Below are 14,441 nucleotides of genomic sequence, written 5' to 3'. Positions count from 1 at the left end.
GATAATGTTTTGGTAATTCGGTTGATTTTAAGAGCAAGTTAAAGGTTCTATTGGACATTTTGCTTCCAATGAAACTTTTGGTGCAGTTATTTTTTACACTCCGAATGATAAGGCACCTAAAACCAGAGCTTTCAGTTGAAGATTTTCATTCAGTTGTGAATCGTTGGTGCTTAACTGCCTCAACTATAGTAATGTGTTATGGATATGTGTTCAATGGAATCGTTTTAAGTATTGTCTTTTGTGGAAAATCCACCCATATGATAAAATAAAGTCACAAAAAGGGAGCCTAATGGTTAGAGCTAAATACCTGGGAACTGGGTTTGATTCTCATTATGCTCCTTGTGACTCTGGGCAAGTACTACTACTACTACTCAGTGCCGTAGCGAGGGCTAATGGCACCCGGGGCGGGTCGCCGCTGCACACCCCCCCCCCCCCCGGGTGCAGCATGGCGCGACCCCCCCCTCTGTGGCGCACCCCCCGGACCGCATTCTTACCTGTGGGAGGGCCGATCCGCCCCGAGTGCATGTCACTCGGAGCTGCGTCAGCCCCGCTGGTTCCCTGCTCTCTCTGCCCTGGAACAGGAAGTAACCTGTTCCGGGGCAGAGAGAGCTGGGAACCAGCGGGGCCGGCACCCCCCCCCCCCCCCGAGCGCGTGCACCCGGGGCGGACCGCCCCTCCCGCCCCCTTCCTACGCCACTGCTACTACTTATCATTTCTATAGCGCTACTAGACGTACGCAGCACTGTACACTTGAACATGAAGAGACAGTCCCTGCTCCACAGAGCTTACAATCTAATTAGGACAGACAAACAGGACAAACAAGAGATAAGGGAATATTAAAGTGAGGATGATAAAATAAGGGTTCTGAACAAGTGAATAAGGGTTAGGAGTTAAAAGCAGCATCAAAAAGGTGGGCTTTTAGCTTAGATTTGAAGACGGCCAGAGATGGAGCTTGACGTACTGGCTCAGGAAGTCTATTCCAGGCATATGGTGCAGTAAGATAAAAGGAACGGAGTCTGGAGTTAGCAGTGGAGGAGAAGGGTGCAGATAAGAGAGATTTACCCAGTGAATGGAGTTCCCGGGGAGGAATGTAGGGAGAGATGAGAGTGGAGAGGTACTGAGGAGCTGCAGAGTCACTTAACACTCCGTTACCCCAGGTACAAAACTTAGATTGTGAGCCCACTAGGGACAGAGAAGGTATTTAGATATATGTAAACCACTGTGGGTACTACATATTGGCGTACCTACATTAGTTCCCATACAGGCCCCCCCTCCCAGGCAGAGCAAGGGGGTGTGCAGTTGTCGTCGCTATTGGTCTCCTACCCTGTAATAGGAAGTTGACATCAGAGGGGGCAGAAGACCGGCAGAGCCAACAGCCGCACGCCTGCTCCACGTACCCCCTTGCTGCCTGCACCCAGGGCAGGCTGCCCCCACCGCTCCACCCTTGCTATACCAGAGGTGCTACAGAAAGGTGGTATATCAAATCCATGACCAGTTTTAACAAACAGACTTAAGTAGAGGAGTGTGGTAGCCGTGTTAGTCCACTCTTAAGGTTATCAATAGAAATCAAACAAAATAAAACATGGAAAAGAAAATAAGATGATACCTTTTTTATTGGACATAACTTAATACATTTCTTGATTAGCTTTCGAAGGTTGCCCTTCTTCGTCAGATCGGAAATAAGCAAATGTGCTAGCTGACAGTGTATATAAGTGAAAACATTCAAGCATTATTATGATAGTCTGACAGGGTGGGAGGATGGGGGTGGGTCGGAGGTATGCATGGGGACATCAAAGCATAACATTGATATTCTAACAGGATGGGTGTGGGTAGGTGAGGGGAGGGTGATCAACAGAGACATACAGTTTTATGGTTTATAATGGGCTAGGAACCCCAGGTCCTTGTTAAGTGAGAATACTGAAAGGTAACTTTAAAACCATACAAGAACGTAAGACCTTTGAAGTCAGAATGATTGAATATTTTAACACCCAACAGAAAGGACTTAACAAGGACCTGGGGTTCCTAGCCCATTATAAACCATAAAGCTGTATGTCTCTGTTGATCACCCCACCCCTCACCTATCCACACCCATCCTGTTAGAATATCAATGATATGCTTTGATGTCCCCATGCATACCTCCGACCCACCCCCATCCTCTCACCCTGTCAGACTGTCATAGTAATGCTTGAAGGTTTTCACTTATATACACTGTCAGCTAGCACATTTGCTTATTTCCGATCTGACGAAGAAGGGCAACCTTCGAAAGCTAATCAAGAAATGTATTAAGTTATGTCCAATAAAAAAGGTATCATCTTATTTTCTTTTCCATGTTTTATTTTGTTTGATTTCTATTGATAACAAACAGACTAAAATGTCATTCATTTATACGCTAACACTATTAACCCTTAATTTTCAGTATCTTTGTTCTTAACCCTTTCATTTTTAACCTTATTTTTATAAGTTATACCTTATCCAGGAAGCATAACTGTTTCTTGGTCTTGCAGTCGAGGATTTCAACCTTAAAAGACAGGGAAATAAAAATAGTGTTTTTGCTTTTGATATAACAATTTACAATAATTTGTTTGCTGATGTCTTCTCTCTGCCAGTTCTTTTCTTCCTTATGCCTTTACTGCAACATCTGCTTATCAAACAGTAACACTAGATAAACACAAGGTTTCATGCTCAAGTCATCTTTTCCACAGATAACAGTAAATAGTCTATTTGTCTACTGATTTCAGAAGCATCACTAGTGAATGTGGCCCAATAACAGGAGCAGACTGACCATGGAAACAATAGAAAGACCAATCCAAAAAGGAGAGGCAGTGTAGATCCGTAAACAAATACGAACCAAAAAACAGATGAAGGTCACACAACAATTTTTATTTAAAGATATCCCAACATGGCCACATTTCACCTGAAGGCTGTGGTCAGGGGTAATGCTACAAAAACAGATAAATTTCAAAAATAAAAGTTAAATATCAAATACATAAAGATTAAAAAAGCCAAAGAATAAAACTATGAAAACATACAATGAAGATACATATATGGGCAAAGTATATCATAGTCAAAGGACTCAGGATTAAGAACATGCAGTTAAGGGTAGAAACAAGTGAACAGTTAAAAATATCAGTGCATTAACTTTAATGTTTTTTTAATTTATATCTTTTGTAGTGTTACCCCTGATGCAGTCTTCAGGCAAAACGTGGTCACCTTGGGTCATCTTTAAATAAAAATTGTTCTGACCTTCATGTGCGATCTGTTATGTTTTTTGGTTCATGGGGACAATACAACAGTGCCTGAGGGCCCACAACAGTAGGGGGCCCATTCTCCCCTAGCCTTTATCAAGTTTAATCAGTTTTGATAGTTGGTTAGGGGCCCATATCACTGTCAGTCTGTCCCATCCAAGAGAGTTGCTGCCAATGCAGGCATAAAGTGGCATGGCACCAACATGGAGTCCCCCTACAAGGACCATCATGCACTCTCTGACATGGCCCTATTCTGAAGAGCCTGTTATGCTTAGCAGGCTTTCAGCTGCTCCTGCCTGCAGGGAGGTTATTGTGCTGCTGGTGTTGTGCCGAGGCTTTGCTCCTGCAAATTGTTGAAATAGGACTTTTTGAAGGCAGAAGTTTACTTTGGATTTTTGAGTTTTCCCTTGACCCCCATAACATCCCCTTCTGAGAACTTATCTGGAATAAAACCCTCCAAAACCATATCTGGCATATGGTAGCCCTTTTGAAACCTAGTTGTGTCCAGTGATTGACAAGACTAGCTTTGTTTCACTTACTGTAACAACAACAAAACAAAAAAAACCCTAACCTGGGAGCAACGTAAAATCTTTGCATCCCATCCTACCTTTTCCCCAGAGCATATATGCAGTGAGGCAGAATCATCCTTCTGCAAGCTGTGGAACAGGCTTTCCTACATCTCAGAGCTACATCTAGCTTCTCTGATACATTTTCTAGAACAGCTGTTGCCACAGGGTCTACCGGACAGTTATTAAGAACAAAAAATAGCTTGGCAAGACAGAACATATTAAAAAAAAAATTTTAATAAATCCATATACCACATTATTAAAAAGAAAATTAAATTTCAATTTAAAATTCTAAATATTTGGTCTAAACATTAAAACCTGACATGGTTATGTCAGCTTACAAAACCTTTAAAAACCTGAATTAAAAAGAAAAAGAAAAGTCCATAATTATAATATTCATATAAGAAGTAAAATAGATGTCCATACTATTACATATAATTGTCATATCTTGCAGTCACTACAATATCAGGGAGTTGTCTCTCTGAAAGGATTTTTGTAAATCTTTGAATTTACCACAATATCAGGAGCAATACCAGGGAGAACACATCTCAGCAAAGCTGTTAATCTAAAAGATAATGAGAAGTACTTACATAAACACCTTAACTGCTAAGGACATCTGAGCTGATAGACTAACATGCTACGTATTATAGAATTCTTTATAAATTATCCTGGCACAGCAGCAAAATAATATTGTCCAACTAATGGAGGAAAGGAAAAAGCACTGTGCAGTCTTAAAAAAGAAAAACAAACAAACCCAGAAATAGAAATCTCGAGCCAAATTACTAAAGCTGGCATGCTGGCAGCTTCCACAATAATGACAAATGATTAAAGCTTAAATGCTGTAGCAGGAGGAGATGTTGTTCAATTTAGAAATGGAGATTTTCAGCTCGATTGCTGATAGCACGGATGTGGAAACAGAATGGATGTCCTTCAATACGGAGATGGTGCAATTTGGTGTGGTACATAAGTAGTATGGAAAAATTAATGGCTAAGGAGAATAAAACCCTAGCAAAATGGGAACAGATCTGGGCACCAGTGACCAAATCGTTATCGTAGACATGGATCTTGGAATCTTCTTTAGGGATGAGACATGGAGAAGAGGGGGGAGGGGGTGGAGTTCTTTGGGGACACTGGGGATATATAAAAGGTTTAAATGTTACAAGAAATGTTATTGCTTTTTATGAAAATTGCATTAGGAGTCTTTATGGGCATATTTTCAAAGCACTTTGGGAGGCTAAGTTCCATAGGTTTCTATGGAACTTTGGGAGGCTAAGTGCTTTGAAAATGAGCCTGATTATGTACTATGCAAATTATTGTGAGAGGAACCTGTATGATAAGTGTCTGTAAAGTTTTGAGTTGTACTTTGTGGTTTCACTCAATAAAGCTTCTTGTTAAAAATTAAAAAAAAAAAAAAGAAATGGAGATTTTCCTCTACAGGATCTGTCCTTGGCACAAGAAGTTTTCCTTTAAGATCACTGTTGCACGTTCAAGAACTGATCTGAATACTATCAGATGGGATTCTGCCCTCTCCTTGCTGTGATTCAACCTCTTCTACAACCATGTGCAAGTAGGAAGGCTCCAGTACCTGATACCACACAAGATTTGACATTCACTCTTCAGGATTCTACACTGTCATTCCTATGATGTCACATGGAGGGGAATTTTCGATATGACATCTAAGTCCAGCTTTGGATGATTTGCTAAAAACGTCCAAAATTCAAGTGGGGTATATAGCCATTTTCAAAACAGAAAAATGTTTACCTTTTTTTTAAATTGAAAATAGCTATGTGATAGATGTTTTTGTGCTCTGTGCATTTATCTTTTTGGTCCATTTTCAGAAAAAAAAATTAGTCCAAGTAAAAAACGCACAAAATCAAGTCATTGGGATGAAGGAGCAGCCAGCAATCTTAGTAGACTGGACATATAGACATCCTAGGAGAGCAATGGGGCATCCTAGGGGGCACTGCAGTGGACTTCAAATAAATGCTCCCAGGTACACATCTCACCGTTGCTCCCTTATTTTGTCTGCTGAGCCCCCCAAAACCTACCCAAAGCCCAGTACTCCAACTGTACACCACTACAATAGCCCTTATGGGTGAATGGGGCACCTATATGTGGATACAGTGGGTTTCTGGTGAGTTTTTGATTGCTCACAGGTTCCACCACAAGTGTAACAGGTAGGGGGAGGTGTGTGCATGGGTCCAACTGTCTGCAGTGCAGTGCACCTGCCCCTAGATTACTCCAAAGACCTGCATCTTGCTCTAATGAACCTGAGTATAACATCTGAGGCTGATTTAGGGGCTGGTAATGTTTTAATCACATTGTTGGAAGGTTAGTGACCACTGAGGAAGTAAGGGGATGCCATCCCTGATTCCCTCCAGTGGTCATCTGGTCATTTAGGGCACTTTTTTGTGGCTAATTCATTAATAAAACAGGTCTAGATCTTAACATGCCCCTGACATGCCTTCTTGTGATTTAAATACATTTCTGATGGACTTCATAGAAAAATGTCTAAAAATTGGTTTTGAAAATACCAATTTGGATGTTTTGTAAGAAAAACATCCAAATGCAGATTTATGCCACTTATTTTGGACATTTTTCTCGTTTGAAAATGAGCCCCATGAATTCTACCCACTCTTCGACCTCCTGACCCCAACAATACTATCATGAGGGGAAAACCCAGCATGTTTTGTCAGCAACCAACCTGCATCCACTTCATAGAAAACTGTCACGTTCTGCTCTTCTGGAAGATTAACACCTGGTCCAGTCTTTCCTTTACACCACTATTGCAACCAGTACTACCTGTACTGAGTCTGAAAAGCCTATAATTGTGTTAATACTGCCTGTTACCCTTTGTTTTTGTGTTTTCTAGCTACTTTACTTCCCATATTCGGTACTGATGCTGATAGCCACTCCTTTAGAATTCCTGACTTCTCCACCATTGACTTCTCCATTGTCTACCAGACGCACCCCACCCTTCCCCGTTACTCTCACCACTATACTCACAGCCTCTAGAATGTTCTCTCCTCTCAGATCCTTTGCTCCTGGACTCTCATTGTAATAAGTGATCTCAACATACACTTTGATAACCCTTTAGATGCAGCTGTACAGGGCTGTATGGCTTTCCTGAAAGGTACTAATCTAGATCAGCCCTTGACCTCCCCTAGTCACCTTGCTGGTCACGCCTGCTGCTGTTATTACATCTCAGATTTTCTCCTCAAATATTAAATCTACTCTTCCACTTCCATGGTCAAATCATTTTCTGATTTCTTTTACCTGACTGTATACTTCCATTATTGATTCCCCTGCCTCTGCCCTCACCTGAGTCTCCTAGTTCCTGAGCCAATTTGATCCTGCCAACTTCCTACATCACTGTAAAGCATATCCTGCAAACGTTTCCTCCCTACCTCTAGAACAGGATCAATCCTGAAACGCAACCCTGTATACCACCCTTGATAAAGTCACCCCCAAAATGTACCAACACTAGCAAGTCAAAGCATTCTCATCCCTGATTTCATTCTGCCTTCAATGTTGCAAGTTGCTATAATTATTGCTTGAGGACCCTGGCTTTCTACACAGATTCACTACTCTCTCACCTTCTAAAATACTTCCAAGAACCATTTATACTCTTCCTCTGTTCCTTGGTAACCACCAGCCTGGAATCTGGCATCTTCCTTGATGAATGGAAACATGCAGTAGTATGTACTCACATTAAAAAGGCCCTAAAGCAAATTGATCATCCATCTCTTAACTTCTGCCCCTTTTCTAACCTCCCATTTGTGTGTCTAAAGTCACAGAAAAACTTGTTGTGGTGCAATTTACGGACTTCCTTAACAAAAACAATACCCTATACCCCCATCACTCTGGTTCCTGCTCTCACCACTCAACTAAATGTACTCTTCTTGATCTCAATACTAGATCTCAACTGACCATATATAGTGGCAGAAATGTACATCTCTCTTTACATACTTGCTACTTTTCATTTGGTTTACCGCTCCATGCTACAGACAACAAGACATGCATGACAACATGTAGGGAGTTTATCAGGTACACAATTCAAGAATCTAAGAAGTGCCTTTTCTGATAGATGAACAAAGTCCCAAACACAGGAACCCAAAGCACCTGTGCTTATAGAGAATAATTTTCAAAGTGATTAATGCAGATAAATGACCTTTCACTTGTATAAGTCAGTGGTCTAAAAACTGCCCTTCTTTGTAGCTAAACATTTGTGCACTATTCCCAACACATGTTCTTTTATCCATGAGAGGCAGCAATCCTGGGGGCACTTTTAGGTCAAGGGAAGACAAATGCAGGCATAGATAGCATTTTCACATCTTCACACATATTCTTCCATCAAAAATCTGCCCACAGAAATAACAGATGCAAATGTTCAGTGGCATTCAGACTGAACGTAAGCATGGAAGTCTATAAGTTGTAATAACATAGTAACATATAGTAAATGACGACAGAAAAAGACCTGCACGGTCCATCCAGTCTGCCCAACAAGATAACTCATATTTGCTGCTTTTTGTGTATACCCTACTTTGATTTGTACCTGTGCTCTTCAGGGCACAGACCGTATAAGTCTGCCCAGCACTATCCTCACCTCCCAACCACCAGCCCTGCCTCCCAACCACCGGCTCTGGCACAGACCGTACAAGTCTGTCCAGCACTATCCCCGCCTACCAACCACCAGTCCCGCTGCCCACCACTGGCTCTGGCACAGACCGTATAAGTCTGCCCAGCACTATCCCCGCCTCCCAACCACCAGCCCCGCCTCCTGATCTTGACTAAGCTCCTGAGGATCCATTCCTTCGGCACAGGATTCCTTTATGCTTATCCCACGCATGTTTGAATTCCGTTACCGTTTTCATTTCCACCACCTTCCGCGGGAGGGCATTCCAAGCATCCACTTCTCTCTCCGTGAAAAAATACTTCCTGACATTTTTCTTGAGTCTGCCCCCCTTCAATCTCATTTCATGTCCTCTCGTTCTACCATCTTCCCATCTCCGGAAAGGTTCGTTTGCGGATTAATACCTTTCAAATATTTGAACGATATTACTTTGAGTTAATCAGCCTTATACCAACAAAGTCTTAAGAGATGTCATCATAATAAATGAAGACCTGCATTTCTATTACCAACTACAGCAAGGACAGCCATAATGCAGTAAGGACATTGTCAATGCCAGCCAAAATAGATATAATTAATGAAATCTACTGAACAGCAAAATGTTTTTATGTAAGAGGATGACTGGCTAGTGTAGCCAGACAAAATTAATTTGACCGTGGGAGAAACACTTCCTTTCCTTTACTCAGAGGCCCCAGGAATGGCCAGCAGTAGGATTGTCAATGGACCAGTTTTCAGCCAGATTGGCCAGTTTTTCACTGGCCAGGCCAATGTCCAGCAGACCCTTAAAACTGGCCCAAGAAAAGCCTTTTTTGTCACTGACCCCAGGGTTAGTCATGGTCAGGCCCCCTCACCCTCCCTGCAGGTCCAGCATCTTTCCCTCCCCCTCCCCACAGTCTTCTAAGCTTCCCTTCACTTTAGTGAGAATGCCACTAGGAAGTGTTTAAGACAGGTTGCCTCCACCCTCTGACCAGCTTGGGCCCTTCCCTCTATGCCATGTCCTGCTTCCTTTGATGCAACTTCCTGTTTCCACATAGGTGGGGCATGGGAGAGGGAAGGTCCGAGCTTTGGATAAAGGCAGCATGTCTTAATCGCTGTCAGCCACTGACTGGGCACACTGAAGGCAAGTAAGGACCAGTGAGTTGGTGGTGAGGGGAAGTGTAAATAAGAATAAAATGTAATTTTTTATGGGAGCAGGGTTGCATCAGTGTTGTGGCTCAAGGCACCCAAAGGAAGGAGAGGGAGACAAGGTGCTGGAGTTGAGACACACAGGAGGGTGGGGAAAACGAGAAAGACAGGATCAGGAGAAGACAGGGGAAGATCCAATAGACCCACCAGATACAGGGGGGCAGGGGACAGACAGAGATGCCTGGCCCTGGAATGGGGGGTGGGTGCAGAAGGGGAGAGAGTGGAACAGGGACAAAAATGAGACTTGGAGATAATTCACTGCTTATTTCTGGGACAATCAGCATAAAATATATTGTACTGTTTTGGATCTTGTCAGGTACTTGTAACCTGGATTGGCCACTGTTGGAAACAGGATGCTGGGCTTGATGGAACTTTGGTCTGTCTCAGTGGCAAAGCTTATGACTGCGGGAGACAGAGAAGGACAATAAATAGAGGCACAGAGGGAAAATGGATAATGAACATGGAGAGAGAAGAAATGGCAAATGGACAAGAGATCCTGCAAAGACAAGGGAAAAAATAGAAGTGAAAACCAGAAGAGATCCAAAGTGAATGGAAAATTAAAGTGCTCAAACAACAAAGATAGCAAAAAGTATTTTATTTTAATTTTTTAAATTGGAATATGTCTGTATTTAAAAACCTATATCTCTGATATTATGTATTTCAGTTTTCTCTAGCATTGCTGTAGATACAGGATCTGACTTCTTGAGGCTCCAGTTCAGTTTTTTGCATTCAAACCTCTTAGTGATCTGTGGTCTTTTGTTTCATATTTTTTAAGGGTCTGTATGGTGCAGTTTTCTGCTAACTTGCAGTTTGTGTAGAAATCTTGTAGCAATCCCGTTTGTTCTGTTTTCTCACTAGAATGGTGTATCGGTGTTTTAGTACCCAATGTAATATTTACAGTACTGGTTTTTCACAGGGAGTTAGTGCTGTTATGGGAGCCAATGAAGAAAGCCCTACATTAGAGCTGCTTACCAACACAAGGATCCCACAAGCAGTTAACCACAGGATGCAGAAATCAATGAGCATGCAAAATTACTGCCATGTTAAAATCGCAGCAGTAATCTGCAGCTCATTGCAAATTGTCACCCTTCCTGTCAGGGTGATGTAAAAAAAAAAAGAAAAAAAAAGTTGTGGGTCTGCATCTACCCAATTCCTAGAAGCTCACACCCACAACTTGACCCAACCCATTACCCAGACAAGGTAACTAACCCCCCCCCCCCCACTCTCAACAATACTTGGTAGAGTAGTAACCCCACCTCTCCTGAGCCTGAAAAAAATAACCTTTCCTGGTGTCTAGTCACCCCCATGCCTCCCTTCCCCCCACCCTGACCCTAACTGTAAAAAAAGAAAGAAAGAAAAAATCTTTCTCTGGTGTCTAGTGTAGCCCGACCCCTCTCCCAAATTCATAATTTGAAAAATGGCAGCTCCCAGCTCCGTGTGGTGCTTCCTGGAATGCACCAGATGGAGCCAGTCTGCTTTATAAGGGAATTTTCCCCTTATTTTGGTAGTTGGGCGGACTGGCCAAGTTTGTGGGCAGGGAAAGTCTTGTCAACTCAAGATGGAAGGCGCGCTGAAATGGATCAGCGCACACCCAAAACCTGCGCCTACACTACCGCAAGCCATTTTTCAACGCACCTTAGTAAAAGGACCCCTAGTAAAGCTGTGGGTCTAGATTTGATTCCACCAACTGCCTCCCTGGTGCATTATTGGGTGGGGGAGGAGGGAGTTGGTGGCAGTGAGGGACAGGGGCAATCGGTATTATAGCAGACTAAAACACACAGTCATTGCCTACATTGTTACAAACCAGATGGTAATTTTATAACAAGGTTCCTAGGTTTGGAATAGGCACCTCTTTAATAAAGGCTCACAGGTGCCCAATTCTTCCCCTGAACACCCCCTACCCTACAAGTCTGTGCCTATTTATTTTATTATTTATTTAGATTTTGCTCACACCTTTTTCAGTAGTAGCTCAAGGTGAGTTACATTCAGGTACATTGGATATTTCTCTGTCCCAGGAGGGCTCATAATCTAAGTTTGTACCTGAGGCAATGGAGGGTTAAGTGATTTGCCCAAGATCACAAGGAGCAGCAGTGGGATTTGAACCAGCCACCTCTCGATTGCAAGACTGGTGCTCTAACCACTAGGCCACTCCTGCACAGTGCAGCATTTTACATACAAAAGTTACCTCCGTGGTGTTAAATCGCCTAAAACTGCAGGGACTTAAGGTTTTTCTTTCTCAAAGTGAATTCAGTTACACCACCTCTTTCCAAGCACATGTCTCTGCACAGGAAACATGGCCAACTGGAATGCATCCAAATATTTTTTCCCACTTTCCATTATTTATCTTCCCTGCCACAGAGAGCGTACACAGACAACATGAAGGGGCACATTTAGTAAAGTGTGGTAAGCAGTTACCCCTGGATTCTATGTATGGTGACTAAAGTTGCATGTGCAAATCAGCGCAGATAGCAGATTTGCACGCCCTGCTTAATTTATTAATGAGCCAAACAACACCAATAATTGGCTGCTAACAATTATTGGCATTCATTAGCCTTAATTGGGAGTTAAATGCACATCATATTCTATAGTGATGTGTATGTAACTCCTATAGGGGGGTCTTTTACTAAGCCACGGTAACATTTTTAGCTTGCAGTAGAAATCAGCTGGCAGGAAACATTGAGATGTCCATTATATTCCTATGGGTGTCTTGGCATTTACCGCTAGCTGATTTCTACCGTGACTAAAAACGCTACCGCAGCTTAGTAGAAGACCCCCACAGTACATAATTACAAGGGGGGGGGGTGTTTAGGGGGTGTTTCAGGGGCATTGCTATGAGTTACGCACATAAAAAAAAATAGAATATGCCCAATCTGCACCTAATTTAGGCACCGGCATTTACACCTGGTTTCAGCAGGCATAAATGCGGGCGCCTTAAGTTAGGCATGGATTAGGTGCTATTCTATAAAGTGCAGATACCCTTTATACAACAGCGCTAGACGCATAATTTTTGTCCACACCGATTTACAGATTTTGTCCTTAATGTGTGAATTAGCAATCAGTATCAATTACTGCACAACTGTGACATGCCCCCTTCTGTTGTTCTGCTAAGAGACTTGCACATCAAAATAATCGAATACCACTTAGCACCCAACTAGCATTTATGCACAGTGGCATAACTAGGGGGTGCCAGGGGAGCGGCCAATCCCCCAAACGGACTTGACAGCGACAGCACCTATTTTTTTACGTGATCAATCGTGTCTAAAACATCCACTGGCACTGTTGGAAGTCTGCTCCCTGTTCCCCCAGTGCCTTCAACCTGGCTATGCTTCTGCTTACGCACTAACTGTAACTAGCACATATGTAAATGCTAGTCCTTTATAATAATTTGCACCCCAACGTTCTACGTCTGGATGCCTGGGTTTGTAACACAATTCCCATTGGTTCGCCTTCGCATCTGAACGTGATGACATCAGAGAGCAGATCAATGAGAGGGAAGGGAAACCAGCACCAGCCAGCCACAGAACGTTGGAGGTGAGGATACAATCATGGGAGAATCGCCCCCCTCCCTCACCCCCTGTCCTACAAGTTCCAGGCCCCCCTCTCCTCCGAGTTCCAGACCCCCGCGCCTCCCTCCCTCTCTCTCTCTCCCCTCTGAGTGGCAGCCCGACCTGCATTGCCCGCCCTCTTCTCCCAGTCCTCCGCCTGCCCCTCGCCTTCCTGCGTGCTGGCCTGAATTTAAAAGTTCTTACCTCGGGGTCCAGCGGCAGCAGTGAAAGTCAAGCAGGCACGGTGCTTCAGCCTGCCTTCCCTTCTGTCTCAGCTCTGCCTCTGGTCCCACCCTTCCGGAAACAGGAAATGAGGGCAGGACCAGAGGCAGAGCTGAGACAGAAGGGAAGGCAGGCTGAAGCGCTGTGCCTGCTCGACTTTCACTGCTGCCACCGGACCCTGAAGTAAGAACTTTTAAATTCAGGTCGGCACGCAGGAAGGCGAGGGGCAGGCAGAGGACTGGGAGAATAGGGCAGGCAATGCAGGTTGGGCTGCCACTTGGAGGGGAGAGAGAGAGAGGGAGGGAGGGAGGCGCAGGGGTCTAGAACTTGGAGGAGAGGGGGTGGGCCTGGAACTCGGAGGAGAGGGAGGGAGGGGGGCCTGGAACTCGGAGGAGACAGAGGGGGGCCTGGAACTCAGAGAAGAGAGAGAGGGAGGGAGGGAGAGAGGCCTGGAACTCGGACGAGAGGGGGAGGGAGGGAGCCAAGCTGGAACTTGGAGGATAACCTTGCTAGTGCCCATTTCATTTGTGTGAGAAACGGGCATATTTTACTAGTAACTCTATAACTTCCACATGCACTAGGTGCATAAATGTGGATGCCATGCTAAAGAATGAGGGGGTGAAGCACTAATTCAGATGGTAACTACTTGCTATGAAATGGGACGGGAAAAGTGGGTTATAGGCATGGATTGTACTTGTCACTGAAGTATATTGCCTGGCTACACCCACCACCTTCTGAGCAGTCGGCAGTAAGTGCATCTGTGCTATCAGATTTTCCTCTACCCTAAATCTTCAATCTCCCCCAGCTCTTACTGGGGCTTTCCCTGGTGTCTAGTTGGGCACTGGAGTGAGCCTCCAGTTGCTCCTGCACTTCTGGGGGTTCCTTTTTTCTGAAGTGGCCATGGCAAATGCATTGCTGATAATGCTGATAACACTGATGTATCTGCATTATCAACAATGTAGTTACCATGCGGTAAAAGTACCTATTGCAGGGCAGACGCTAACTATACTCCCAACTGTTACCACACAGGCTTTGCAATTACCATTTT

At 43.8% G+C, this 14,441-nt stretch overlaps 1 protein-coding gene across 1 annotated transcript in view; it reads right to left on the bottom strand.

The window, feature by feature from the left end:
• Nucleotides 1-14,441, bottom strand: part of LOC115472318 (very-long-chain enoyl-CoA reductase-like) — an 82,918-nt gene that overhangs the window by 55,366 nt on the left and 13,111 nt on the right. Inside the window, exon 2 of the mRNA XM_030206550.1 lies at nucleotides 2,468-2,518. Coding sequence (XP_030062410.1) covers nucleotides 2,468-2,518 — 51 coding nt within the window. The remainder of the gene's footprint in view (nucleotides 1-2,467; nucleotides 2,519-14,441) is intronic.

The sequence above is a fragment of the Microcaecilia unicolor genome, chromosome 6, assembly GCF_901765095.1.
Source record: "Microcaecilia unicolor chromosome 6, aMicUni1.1, whole genome shotgun sequence".
NCBI classification, from domain to species: Eukaryota; Metazoa; Chordata; class Amphibia; order Gymnophiona; family Siphonopidae; genus Microcaecilia; species Microcaecilia unicolor.
The sequence above is the reverse complement of the archived record's forward strand: the minus strand, read 5'-3'. Positions and strand labels throughout refer to the sequence as shown.